General features: G+C 51.4%; 7 protein-coding genes across 7 annotated transcripts; 3 read left to right on the top strand and 4 right to left on the bottom strand.

The window, feature by feature from the left end:
- Positions 1 to 47: 47 nt before the first annotated feature.
- On the top strand, positions 48 to 1,280 carry PV08_09250 (uncharacterized protein; the record flags this gene model as incomplete). Its single annotated transcript, XM_016383569.1, has 1 exon — positions 48 to 1,280. One exon carries the CDS (start codon positions 48 to 50, stop codon positions 1,278 to 1,280), a length of 1,233 nt encoding a protein of 410 aa, XP_016232192.1.
- Positions 1,281 to 1,397: 117 nt separating this feature from the next.
- PV08_09251 (uncharacterized protein) lies at positions 1,398 to 3,002 on the bottom strand (the record flags this gene model as incomplete). The annotated part of the gene is made up of 3 exons (XM_016383570.1): positions 1,398 to 2,437; positions 2,505 to 2,776; positions 2,863 to 3,002. The coding sequence occupies 3 exons, from the start codon at positions 3,000 to 3,002 to the stop codon at positions 1,398 to 1,400; spliced, it is 1,452 nt and encodes a 483-aa protein (XP_016232193.1).
- A 447-nt stretch (positions 3,003 to 3,449) lies between these two features.
- PV08_09252 (uncharacterized protein) lies at positions 3,450 to 4,229 on the top strand (the record flags this gene model as incomplete). The annotated part of the gene is made up of 1 exon (XM_016383571.1): positions 3,450 to 4,229. The coding sequence occupies one exon, from the start codon at positions 3,450 to 3,452 to the stop codon at positions 4,227 to 4,229; it is 780 nt and encodes a 259-aa protein (XP_016232194.1).
- A 547-nt stretch (positions 4,230 to 4,776) lies between these two features.
- PV08_09253 (uncharacterized protein) lies at positions 4,777 to 5,988 on the bottom strand (the record flags this gene model as incomplete). Its single annotated transcript, XM_016383572.1, has 1 exon — positions 4,777 to 5,988. One exon carries the CDS (start codon positions 5,986 to 5,988, stop codon positions 4,777 to 4,779), a length of 1,212 nt encoding a protein of 403 aa, XP_016232195.1.
- Positions 5,989 to 6,655: 667 nt separating this feature from the next.
- PV08_09254 (uncharacterized protein) lies at positions 6,656 to 7,204 on the top strand (the record flags this gene model as incomplete). Its single annotated transcript, XM_016383573.1, has 1 exon — positions 6,656 to 7,204. One exon carries the CDS (start codon positions 6,656 to 6,658, stop codon positions 7,202 to 7,204), a length of 549 nt encoding a protein of 182 aa, XP_016232196.1.
- Positions 7,205 to 8,264: 1,060 nt separating this feature from the next.
- On the bottom strand, positions 8,265 to 9,772 carry PV08_09255 (ribonucleoside-diphosphate reductase small chain; the record flags this gene model as incomplete). The annotated part of the gene is made up of 6 exons (XM_016383574.1): positions 8,265 to 8,429; positions 8,478 to 8,776; positions 8,824 to 9,022; positions 9,075 to 9,135; positions 9,193 to 9,413; positions 9,491 to 9,772. 6 exons carry the CDS (start codon positions 9,770 to 9,772, stop codon positions 8,265 to 8,267), a joined length of 1,227 nt encoding a protein of 408 aa, XP_016232197.1.
- Positions 9,773 to 11,565: 1,793 nt separating this feature from the next.
- On the bottom strand, positions 11,566 to 12,548 carry PV08_09256 (uncharacterized protein; the record flags this gene model as incomplete). Its single annotated transcript, XM_016383575.1, has 2 exons — positions 11,566 to 11,805; positions 11,856 to 12,548. The coding sequence occupies 2 exons, from the start codon at positions 12,546 to 12,548 to the stop codon at positions 11,566 to 11,568; spliced, it is 933 nt and encodes a 310-aa protein (XP_016232198.1).
- Positions 12,549 to 12,699: the final 151 nt, after the last annotated feature.

A 12,699-nucleotide genomic window follows, 5' to 3' on the forward strand; every position in this document is an offset into this window, starting at 1 on the left:
TACGAGGCCTCAACAGCAATGGGCGATCTATGGCAAAGCACATCAAGATGACCCGTGCCCCTTTTGAAAAGCCCATGCCTATACCAGATGACCTCAATCCCTCTACTCACCGACCTACGTGGTACGGAACACCCTCTGGTATACAGATCGTTGACTTTCTTGCTGGGCAGACTCACATGTACCCTCCGTCGTACATCAAACTACTGTCGTCGCGCACCACAGTCCCGTACATTCACCAGCCGTCCGAGCCTGGTGCCGACCCGAGACTGATCATCCTCGCTTCCGACGATGACACTTCGCGACCCAAGTCGTCCCGGGGGCGGCCCGTCGACGAGACGTATTCGTCGTTCGACTCCAAGCGGCAGTTCATGACCACGCACGGAATCACATGCAGCGTCATCAGCCTCGCAAACCCGTGGCTGGACTTCGTCGAGCCGTCGTCCGCGCTCTCGACGGCCCAAGAGATCAACGACGACCTCGAAAGGGCCTGTGCCGAGAACAACTCTTCCCCGGCGAGCAAGGACGTCAAGCTGTACGCGTTCGGCTGTCTCCCGTTGTCCGCGCCGGCAAAGGACGTCGTGTCCGAGATCCAGCGCCTCAAGACCCTCCGGCACGTCAAGGGCGTCATCATGGGCACGACGGGCTTGGGCAACGGCCTGGACGACCCGGCCCTGGACGACATCTACGCCGCGCTCGCAAGCACGTCGACGCTGGTGTTTTTGCACCCGCACTACGGACTGCCCGACTCTGCGTTCGGCGGCCCCGAAGTCGTCGCACAGTTCGGCCACGTGCTCCCTCTCGCCCTCGGGTTCCCTCTCGAGACCACAATCGCCGTGTCGAGGATGTACCTCTCCGGCGTCTTCGACCGCCACGCCAAGCTCGAGTTCCTGCTGGCGCACTCCGGCGGCACCCTGCCGTTCCTGGCCGGCCGGATCGAATCGTGCGTGGCGCACGAGCGCGAATTCATCGCGAACGGCGGGCACAGGCAGGGGCCCCAGCGGTCGATCTGGGACGTCTTGCAGTCCAACATCTACCTCGACGCGGTCATCTACGGGCAGCCTGGGCTCAAGGCCGCGATCGAGGCCGCCGGGAGCGTGGATCGCGTCATGTTCGGCACCGATCACCCTTTCTTTCCACCGCTGGGAGACGAGGAGGACGCCAAGTGGCTGAGTGTGGAGAGTAACAAGGTCGCCATAGGCGGATGTTTTCCTCAAGACCAAGATGCCAGGAGGAAGATCCTGGGTGGAAACGCAGTGAGAGTACTCGGGCTGGATGTATGACGTGGAGAAGCCGCCGCGGCCAATGTCATAGAGCTATATTCATATTATTACATGGCTACCTTAGGTAGGTACAACAGCACAGTCGCTGCTCTCGTACCTCGTCGAAAGAACAAGAATTTATGCATTGTGGCCTGATAGTATGTCCCATCCCAAATGCTCCCACAGCTGGCCAATGAACCATTCAGACGTATTTGCATCCGGGCTCATCTCGTTCATCAGGCTCTCCACATCTGGCTCAGAAAGATGATCGTGCCTACACAAGCCACCATTGAAGCTGGCATCATCGTCTCCAAACACTCCCCGAAGTAATGTCTTTTGAAGCTTCTCCTCCAGCGCACGCCGCAGGCCTCTCACATCTGTCGCTTTCCGCGAGGTGAAGAGCAACTGGGATCTTTCAGACATGACTTTCACGTTTCCCTCGAGGAAGTCGATGGCCTCCCGGAGGACAGAGATCACATGTGGCCCTTCAACTTTTGCAGTCTCGATGGCGACTTCCAGATTCGAGTGAGGTGTTCCCTTGAACCCATTTGGCGGTAGAATGCCAATGTCCGAACTTGGTTCGTGGTCTGCGTTCGAGAAGACCAAGAGAGACAATAAAGACCCGACATGGTCAAGCAAAGCGCACAGGAACCCTTCGAAGGTTTCAGAGTGTACATCCTGGGACAGATCCAGGAGAAGAAACATCCTTGTGAGCATCTTGCTCGTTGATCGGCACTGATTGAAGCAATCCACTGACATCAAAAGGGGTTCGTTCACCCCACGCCTGCTCTTAGAAGACGGCGCCGAAGTGTCTTTTCGTTGAACCACTGTATCCTGCACAGACGTGTGCAGTCGGCACAATATAGTTTTGAACAATTTCACGACGTCCGGAACTGCAGAAACGACGAATTGACCGTCGTCGCCAGTGGCCTGTGAAAGCAAGGACAGCCCTTGGATGACAAAAGGGTAAGCGTGTTCGAGTATGTTTCTCTGTTGATCAACAGGCAGGATCTCGGGAGAGAACTTTTGAGCGGCGTGTTCTGGTCCCGTGGGGGCTGAATAGTGGCAGAGCGTGGCTGTAACAGTGCGAATTGCTGCTGAAAGCCTTTCACAGTCAGGTTTTTGAAGACGGAGGTTATGCTTGAGCGAGAAGACGCCACGGAGAAGATATTGACGATCTATCGCTAGTCAGCAATCAAATGGCCGCAATCAAAGGAGCTAGCGGCAGACAATCAACATGCCCACCAGAGAAATTTGTCCAGTGGGAAGCATTGTCTTTGTCATGAGCGGTGTGGCCAGTGTTGTCACTTATGCTCTTGTCAAGTTGCTCCTGTCCACAAAGCTTGTCTAGGTCATTTCTTCCCGCGGAGCCATCTACATCAAGTGGTTTAACAATCGCTTCACCGCGGAGCATTGATAGTTCCTTCTCCAGCTTCGCAACCTCGTCGACAAGCACCAGTCGTTCACGTTCAGATGCTTGATGGGCTGATTTCCAATAGGAAGTTGAATCGAAACCTCTGGAATTTGAAGACGTGTGAGCGCTTTGACCGACTACTGCACTGCGAAGGTGCTGCAGATGCTCTTGATCGTTTAGTGGACAAACCTGAAAGGAGACGTAGCCAAACCTTCAATAGACAAATGATGGGGCTTCGCCCGGATGAGAAGCAGTGCACAGGCAACTTGGCTCGACAAAGGCAACTTAGTCGCATTCGCTTGCTGATCAACTTGAGTCTTTGTGTGCATGTTTCGTGAAGTAAAATGTACGCATGAGAGAAGATGACGGAAGATTGAATGAAAGACAGGGCATTGGGGTGTAGAAAAGGTATCTCTTTGCAACTTCGAACCAGATATCAAACAATGCCAAACCAAGCCCATAAAGAGCGGGTACAAGAATCTCGACTGTGTCCGAACCGAGCCTTACGTCGAGTCCGTGAGCTATTATTTAGCACTGTTGTCAGACAAGAATACATAAGGGAAGTATGGTGGCGGGCAAGAATTGAACATTGTGTTGGATCAAAGAGAGCAAGCAACGGAAGCATTCAAAGCAGCAATGACGATATTGCGCTTGGGGATATGAGATTCACCGTAGAACTTTCGACCGTCCTAGCATTCATCAGAGCGCAAATGATTTTGAATTCATAATTTCTCATACCGCCTAGCATACATGCATGGCTTGACGGGCCGGTCATAATGGCTGCGGAAAATGATGCAGACCTCTCTGTTGACTACTACGAACTGCTGTCGATCCCAGCGACAGCGTCAGAGTCTGAAATACGCCGTGCATACCGGAAGACTTCCCTCCTCTACCATCCTGACAAAGTCAAGCCGACGCCTGAAAATCTAAACAAATTTCAACTCCTCCAGACCGCGATCAACGTCTTGACTGATGCAGCTGAGAAACTAAAGTATGACCAGACACGAGAAGCGAAGCAACGGCGTCTCGCCGAGACCGCCGCCTTGGAAAGCCGACGAAGGAAGATGAAGGAGGATCTGGAGAAGAGAGAAGGCAATTTTGGCGGTGCCCCCATTTCAGTGAGTGGCGCAAAGAGGACTTGGAGCGATAGAGAACTCGAAATTAAAAGAATCGCCGAAGAAAATCGAAAGCGAAGAGAAGCCGCGGTGGCGCAAAAGGTCCAAGAAGCACAGGCCAGAGCAGATGCTCAGGCGCAGGAGACACCGTCCGATTCAAAAGATCGCTCGGTCAAGGTTCGTTGGGTCAAGGAAGGTGAGGGACTAGAAATTGATCAGGATTTCCTTGAGGAGAATTTCTCTGCTGGCGACGTTGAAAATGTGCTTATGCTCAAGGACAAAAAACGGCGTGTCGAAGGCAGGGACAAAAAAGTCTTGCTTGGAACTGCTGTTATTGTCTTCAAGTCGGTCAGTCTGGCCAAAAAGGTTGTTTCCCAGGGCCCCTGGGAGGGTATTGAGAGCGTGGAATGGGCGGCAGTGAAAGAACCAGATGCTACTTGAAAGCCACAACCACATACGCTGCATCAACAAGTGTAATGTCACGACCTTGAACAATTGACTACCACTATGGCCTTCCCCGGAGGGTCTGGTATGTTCTCGACCGGCACAGTCTCCCTTGGGACATCAGGAGCTTCAAAGTTGGCTTCCGTACACGACAACCTGTCGGTGGCCAGCATACCGTCGAAGACGATGCTATTTTTAAAGCCCCCACCGACGCTGCCAGGCTTTGCGCTCCGTGGAAGGACGTGCTGAATATTTCCAGGTCCATAACCGACAAATCTCACTATCGAAACAATGTATCATCACGATGCGGTTGGCGCTGGCTGACAACGTCGAAAGAGAAAGTGTGAGGCAAACCGTAGGTCGAACTCGTGTGAGCTCAAATAGGTGTCCTGCCGCCTCAACAAGTCCGGTCTCTACGTTGCCCGCCACGACCTCCCTTGCTTGGTCTCTCGTGCCCAGGACTCCGGGTAGATCCTAGTCTTTCGGCTCACAGTGTAATCTTCAACGGAGTCCAATTTCCTGAAGATAGTATCATATGCATACCCTAGTCTACTTCTTCATATTCGTCATCCTCTTCAACGGGTCTGGGCTTTCTCTCTTTCCTGCGTAGGTTCTGCTCGACGCCGTCTCGCAGCCATTGTGGTACAAAGGGCTTGAGCATGACCTCCTGTTTTCCCTCATGACCTTCCACTTCCCACTGCACTTTATACTGCTCCGATGGATCGTAATTCGACGTGTCTGCCGTTAACTGAATGTCTGTCATCATCTCGAGTCTGCACAATGCAAGTCCTATATTTCCCACCCCCGAGAGCCATTTCCCGCTACTTCGTCCTCGACCACGAGCATTCAGTTTGGAAATGTTGGACTGAGATGGCGGCATGGGTAGATGCGTATCAGGCTTGTACTCCGGCAACGGTTGGTCACTTGGTGGCTGGTCGCCGTCGTAGAGCTGGCATGGAAGGATGCGTTTCCGTACCACGCCGGTGTGATGGGTCCGGATCGTCAGCTCCTGGCCAAGATAGCACCCTTTCAGGAAATCAATGCCACCAAAAAAATCGATGTTACTTTCCTGGGGTAGAGAACCGGCCGCGGGCAACTCGGTCTGTCCCTCCGCAACCCCATTCAGTATACGATGAACGGTATAATCATGCAGATTAACCTCCTTTCCCCCCTTGTCCTCGAGCCTCTGTATTGCCTCCGGTTTCGCAGCGGTATCGTCAAGCCATCGCAGACCCATACCTGGCCTGGGATCCTGTCCACCCCGTGTCCGCGGTGGATCTGTGGCGGAAGGCCAGTTATAGTATACTCCCACTTTTCCCGGGTCGACCTTTTCTAGCTGGAACTTGGCCCGCAGTTTGTGCTTGCGTAAATGTTTCAGCAAGTCACTTGCACTGTCCGAGTCCACCTCCAAGAACCACTCCTCTCCGTTGGTGTCTGTCGGCGGGTATATGAAGACATCGTTCAGAATGCGGCCCTGGGCTGAGAGAAATGCCGTGTAAATGGGCCTTGGGCTGTCAGCGCCCAGGATCTTCGCAGGGACAAGATTGAAGAGAAAGTTCGCGGCGTCTGGGCCGGCGAGGCGGATGATTGTACGATTTGTAAGTTGGAGATATTTCAGTTCGCCCGATGGTGCTGCGCGTGTTGAAGGGGAGGTTGCGAAGTTTCGCAATTGGCGTCGGAGAAGACCCTGTCCTTTGCCTCGACAATTGGTACAAACGAAGGGCTGCAGAAGGCGGATGCGAGGTCTCGGCCTCATTGTGATGGTTTGGGATTATATGCGCAAGTTTAGGTACATAAGAGTACGAATAATGTCAAACATCTGCAGTTGAGAGACAGAAGCGCAGTTCTCTCCAACTGCATCTTCCGTCATACCCTGGAGAGCAGAAAGTTGATTGGTGGGTTACCAGCAGCGGCGCTCGCGTTAAGTTGTCTGCTTTCGACGTGTTTATGGCCGATGGACCTGATTCTCCTTGGATCTTTGTTCGAGGATAGTGTCCTTGCGACTACTTTCTGTCCCGGTATCTTAGCCAAGAGGGTTTGTAACACCACTGTTGATGAGAGGGTTATGAGTCCATAGCATCTCGCTCAGCCTCGTCGGGCGGCACTTCGCCAAACAATGCCAAGCACCTCCATCACCCGCATTCCACTGCGTACAGTCTTCTCTCTCCGCACTGCATTTATACAGACACCGGGCAGAACACCAACAACTTCGAGTCGACCTAGCGTGGCGTGAACATAAGAGATCTGCGCGCCACCTCACGTTGTTCACAGCTTGTCTGTGACAGTAGAACTTTCCTCGGTTATCTCAAGGAACAGTCGGCACTATTCAGAACCTGGGGAGCATTCGACTTTGCACAAAATCTCTCCAAGAAAAGACCAGACCTCACCTGCCTGTTATCTTGCGATATCAACTGCATGTCAAGATGACGTACTTCAGCGACCTACACACTTATCTCCATCAATCCTCTCTCCTCATTCAAGCGTACCCCACCACAAGGATAACAACAAAATATTCATTACCGCGAAAACCCAATCCCAAGTCGCGATCGAAATCGAAACAGACCGAACAGGAGCCTACACAGGCTGAGGGTACCAACGGTACAGCGCCAGCACAGTCGCAAGCGAAACGTGACCCCTCGGCTGTTCTTACTCTTAAAACCTTCCACCCCGAATCCGGCATATGCTTGAAATATCGAACTGACAAAGCTGCTGAGGTCGGCCGACTGCTCGCAGGTCTGGGCCGGCTGGCAAAAGGCGAAGTGATCGAGATCCCCAGCACAACAAGCGCACAAATACCGGCGACAGACGGGGCGGTGGCAGATAAAATGGATATTGACAGTGTTGCGGGCTTTGCAGTGCCGAAGCCAGGAGACAGCACAGTCGCCGCACCACCAGCTGCGACCCAGACCACTGGTGCTGGTGCTGGCGGTGGCGGCGGAGGAAAGGGTAAAAAGAAGAAAGGCAAGAAATGAAACCGTCACGATCTGGAAATCCTTCTGGGATGAATCATCTCATCGTCCATCAAGATGCGGGTTATCTATACTCTATGGGGCTCAAGCAATCTAGCAGGATTCCCCCGGTGCGAATTCTGAGGAAAGTATGTGTATCTGAGTCTCCGATGCTTTGCCGCAGGTGGGACGGATACTCACACTCTTTCCACGCGAACTTAGCCAACCACCAAAAGCCATTCAATTCTCATCGACACACATTTACCTGTTGAGCCGAGCCCATGAGAGCCCAGGAGCAGGGACGGTGGGTAGAGGGCATACACCAGGGCAATGTCCCTTCGTGCATTTCACGAAAAGTAAGAATGTGCGCGGTTGAGCGTGACGTATGGGAAAGTTGACGAGAGACTCGTAAGTAGCTTGGTGTCCCGGTCCATACTGCCACACAGTGGCGGCAAATAACCATGAATACATGTCTCAACGCTCATGAACTGCCACCTTTTACCTGTTCGGTCATGTTTGTGTGTGAATAGTGTTTCTCATCAGCTCATGGGATCAACAACCCCTCGGGGCTGTTTTCTCTCTAGGACTGGCGGAACAAAATGCTGCCGTTCCGACGAGGCTCTTGACAGAAAGGGGCGATGGCAAGGCTGTCAAAGAGGATCTGTAAATAAAATTAAGACAGCCAGGCTGATGGGATGAAGGAGATTTGTAATTCTTCCGTCTCCAGACAGAAAGTAGAATGTTGGATGCGGTGACGATTTTCGTCACTTCCATGTGAAATGCATTCCGCCATATCCAAAATGCACTGACCCAAACCCCGTTTCTAGCTCAGCTAATGCATATACACACATACAAATCGGCGAGTTGATTGTCCCAGCCGCCCTCATAACAAATAAAGGTTGTATCATGAAATCAGGTACCACTTTTTCATGCTATCCTTACTCCGCCGTGCGACGAAAGTGGAGGGGGGTATTGAATGTAAAAAATACGGATACCAAAAAAGCGCATTATGCCTTTCCTTCCCATGACACCATAACAACGCCGTGTGAAAACCCAATATCGTAACAATCCGAAGCAGGTACATCTAGAAGTCTTCGTTAAAGTTGAGGCCGCCGTCATCTTCACCCTTCTCCTCGCCTGGGGAGGTGGACTTCTCCTCTTTCTTTGAGGTCATGACACCGGCTTTCTGGTAGTCACCAACACGCTTCTCAAAGAAGTTGGTCTTGCCAGCAAGAGAGATGTTCTCCATCTGTGGTAGTGTTAGTAGAGTAATGCGATGATCTTCCAAGACACGTACGAAGGAGAATGGGTTCTGTGCATTGTAGAACCGCTTGTTGCCAAGAGCCAGCAGTAGACGATCGGCGACGAATTCGATGTACTGCTGCATGAGCTTGGCATTCATGCCGAGGAGGGCGACTGGAAGTGCATCCGTCAAGAATTCCTTCTCGATGGCAACGGCTTCAGTGATGACCCTCTCGATCAGCTCCGGAGCTGGCTTGTGCTTGAGGTGCTGCATCAACAGACAAGCGAAGTCGGTGTGCATGCCCTCATCACGAGAGATCAACTCGTTAGAGAAAGTCAGGCCGGGCATGAGGCCTGAGAATGGTCAGTCCCTGATGGGGTCACGACATAAAGCGACATACCTTTGCTCTTGAGCCAGAAGATGGAAGCGAATGAGCCAGAGAAGAAGATGCCCTCAACTGCAGCGAACGCAACAAGTCGTTGAGCAAAGGAGGAGTTCTGGTCGGAGATCCACTTCAGTGCCCAGTCGGCCTTCTTACGAATACACGGGATTGTATCGATAGCGTCGAAAAGGTAAGTCTTTTGCTTTGGGTCTTTGATCTATTTCAATGTTAGATACACTCTTGCGGATATAGAACGGGTCAATGCTGACATAGGTATCAATCAAGAGGGAGTACATCTCGCTATGGATGTTTTCAATCATAATCTGGAAGCTGAGGCTCGATTTAGTATATATCCAAGAGAGCGACGTCCAGGGAGAATTGACTCACCCATAGAAGCAGCGAGCCTCTGGGATCTGCACTTCGTTGCTGAATCGCTCCAGCAGATTCTCGTTCACGATACCATCGGAGGCAGCAAAGAAGGCGAGAACATGGGACACGAAGTATCGCTCATCGTCGTTGAGCCGGTTGTGCCAGTCATGAAGATCCTTTGAGAGATCGACCTCCTCGGCTGTCCAGAAGCTGGCTTCAGCCTTCTTGTAGTGGTTCCACTGAGTGACGACTCGTGTTAGTCTTGGTCACTAAAAGGTATCGTCACTGGACGAAGACGCGTCGGGCAAGCACTCACAATCTCGTGATACTTGATAGGAAAGAGAACGAATCGGTGTGGGTTCTCTTTGAGAAGGTCTTCCTCTGCTTCCAACTCTTTCAGCGTCTTGGGTCGGTTTTGTTCCGCAGGCTTAGGAGCCTCTTCTTGCACCTTTGCCAGGTCGAGCTTTTCAGTCATCACCGGCGTGGCATCAACAACAGGGTTGTTCTCTTTGTCGTCAACATTGAAGTTGAGCTTCTTAATGGGGCTGTCCTTGACTTTGAGGTTTTCCAGGCTCGAGGCCGCCTGAGCGTATAGCATTAGTGATATACCCTTTCTGGTCGATCGATGACGGCAGTGGCAAAACGAACCTGCTTTGACGGGGTGATCTGGGTATCCATTGTCTCTCGTTGTAAGAAGATGTGAGTCTGAACAAAGAAAGGTAGCAAAGAAGTACTGGAGTGAGAGACTGTGACTTGTTGTGAGACGCGAGGAATGGAAGAGGAACTGACGCTCAAAACCCGGCTGCTGCACGGTTTTAATTGAAGATTCACGCAACGCGCTAGCGTGACCGCGTTTGCCAGGAGAGCCCGTTAATTGATCCTGGCAGCCTCCACTTCCACATCAACACTCGTCACTGACCAGCGCGCGACTGTGGGTTTCGTCTGTTGTCACGGCACTGAGCTCTTCTTTACCCTCTTTCAATCAATCCCGTGTTGGACGACATCTCCTTGATGGCCTGACTACCCGCTTTCCAAGGCAGCAGCCTTGAGTCTGGGCCAATATCATCCAATATTGCGGAAGCCCAGGCGGATCTAATCTAATCTGATCATCCCAAAGAGCTCCGATGTCACGTGTGACCGTGAACAAGCGTGTTTTCAAGGGTCCGTAGCTCGTCAGTAGTCTGTTGTTGCTCCTCTTTCGTTTTGAGCGCCACAAGGCTGTACATACAATCTCTCTTTCGATGTGGCATCACGCGATTGCTATGCAGGGCTACGGCAATCACTTCGCGCAAAAGTTACCGGATATTGGTTATGTTACTCCCATTGTCGCTGGTTAAGCAAGGCATCAATGAAGCTCCCGTGCTCATTCGAAGCGGATCTTTGACATCCTCACACTCTGAGCGTCAGAAGTCATCTCTACTTATAGCGGCAGAGTCAACCAATTTCCATTCAGTAGAGGTGCAAACCGGAACCGAGGTAGGGGATGCTCGTAAGTAATTTGCGAGGAGAAGTCACCTTACCGTAGTATCAGAGAATGTAAGTCTTGAGAGACTTGACTACAGCCTACAAGGACAAGGGCAATGAGTAGCTCGACGAGTCCACGACAGAAAAGTCATGAAAGGTAAGCTGGCGCTAAAGCCCGAGCACCTTGATATTGTTGGTGGGAAGCAATAAAAGCAGGGAAGTATGTGAAGCAATCGCAAGGGAGCCGTTGGATCAATTAAAGAGCTCGTGGCAAGATCATGAGTCCCACCATGTTCACTTTTGACCTGGACGCTATGGATGTTTGTCTCTAGGTATTTTAGGAGCTCTGAAGGCGACCATTCACTATATGCAACCCACACCGATTCATACCTACATAGATAACTAAAGGTGGTCATGCTTACAACTATTGAAGAAAGACCTCCATGTGTCTCCGGTCGCACTTATGATTCCAGCTGCACAAACTACCTCATCGCACCGATGTTCTCCACATACTAATACTTACCTTCAAGCGACGCAATCTCATAGTGTTTAGATAACAAGCTTTCTAATCTAGAAGAACTATGGTGGCAACAAAGAAGGCCAATAGTAGGGCGTTCGACATGATACAAAAATGTGACCCCGTTTGAGGATGGATTGTCTCTACTCAAAGTTGACAAGCAGTTATTCATCCTGTTGATGCTCGCCGAGTGCTGGCCGTCAAAAAGCATCCAGGCGTGCAACTAAGGGCCACCTGCCCTTCGGAAAGACTTTGCAGCATCGTAAAGATCTCCAATGCCTGCGCAAACTTCTTTATTTCCCGGCGCTAATTGTGTGCAAATCTGTACGATACAAAGGTCTGACAAGGGTGACCCCTGTGGACAAGAAGTCTCAACATCATCTTCTCTCTATGGTTCCTGTGTAGAATGATCATAACTTGTCCTTCAGGGCCTCTGGCAGAATCCGCGTCTCGATGCCACGCACGAACTTATTCGTTTGCTCTGCCAAACTCAAAGTCAGGATTGTATGAGGCAATATACGAGCCAAATGAGCCGTGAACCCCTTGTACACGCTAAGGAGTCCTTCTGTTTTGATGGTCTTGTACAAGCAATCAAAAATCCCGCTGTAAAGATTGCCGTGTTGATTGTATAATCGAGCCATTACGGTATCCTGCATATGTAGTCAGCATCTGAAGTCATAGGAGAGTGCATGGTACGTACCGGAGGATGCATCACACAGCAAACCACGAAGCCACTCGCCGTTGAACTCAGCAAGTGCAAGGCAGGCCCGTCCTCCATACCAGCATGACGCATTAATCGTCGTTTTGCGAAAAAATATGTTGGTAATTGTACGGAGCTTCCAGCACCGGTTCTGACCATGGAAGCGCCCATCCCTCGATACAAGCCCCGAACCCCCTCCGTCGTGTAGATCTGTCTAACACCGTCCAAAGCGTTGCGGTACTTGTGCTGCGTCCCGACTGGGAGAAAGGGCGAATATGACTGTAGTCGAGTTTTCACCAGGAAAAAGGGCGAGCCAGCCATAGCACCAAGAATTCCTGAAGCTGCACCCGAAAAGATGTTGACACCAAGAGATTGGACATTCGTATCCTTGAAAATAAGTTTTGAGCCTGCGGCTCTCAGCGGTTCGTAGAAGCCCAATCTGCAGCCATTGAGGAGGATCTGGTAGACATATGCGCACCCAATGCCGCGATAGATTCCTCGAATCCCTTCATTCTTGACAATGACTCCAACGCCATGAAAGACACCTTTATATTTTTTTACTGCCAGATCCTTTGACTGCAGTTCTCCTTGTAATTGTAACCGGATTTTTACTGTTTCGAAGGGGTGTGTTGCAGTGACGGCGCCGCAAGCTGCAATGCCGCCTGCAATGAATGCGCCGGTTGTTGTCGACATAGTGAGCCGCCGATATCGCTAGAAGTTGGAAGTGCTCTCCAACCGAATGTACTTTGAAAACGAAGGAAGACGGAATCCCGCCGCCATGCAGATTGTTCACTCGGGGGTAGAAATGAGACGAGGGCCGTCAGCAAACGTAACAGGTGGAATC

The sequence above is a fragment of the Exophiala spinifera genome (genome assembly GCF_000836115.1).
Source record: "Exophiala spinifera strain CBS 89968 unplaced genomic scaffold supercont1.7, whole genome shotgun sequence".
NCBI lineage: Eukaryota > Fungi > Ascomycota > Eurotiomycetes > Chaetothyriales > Herpotrichiellaceae > Exophiala > Exophiala spinifera.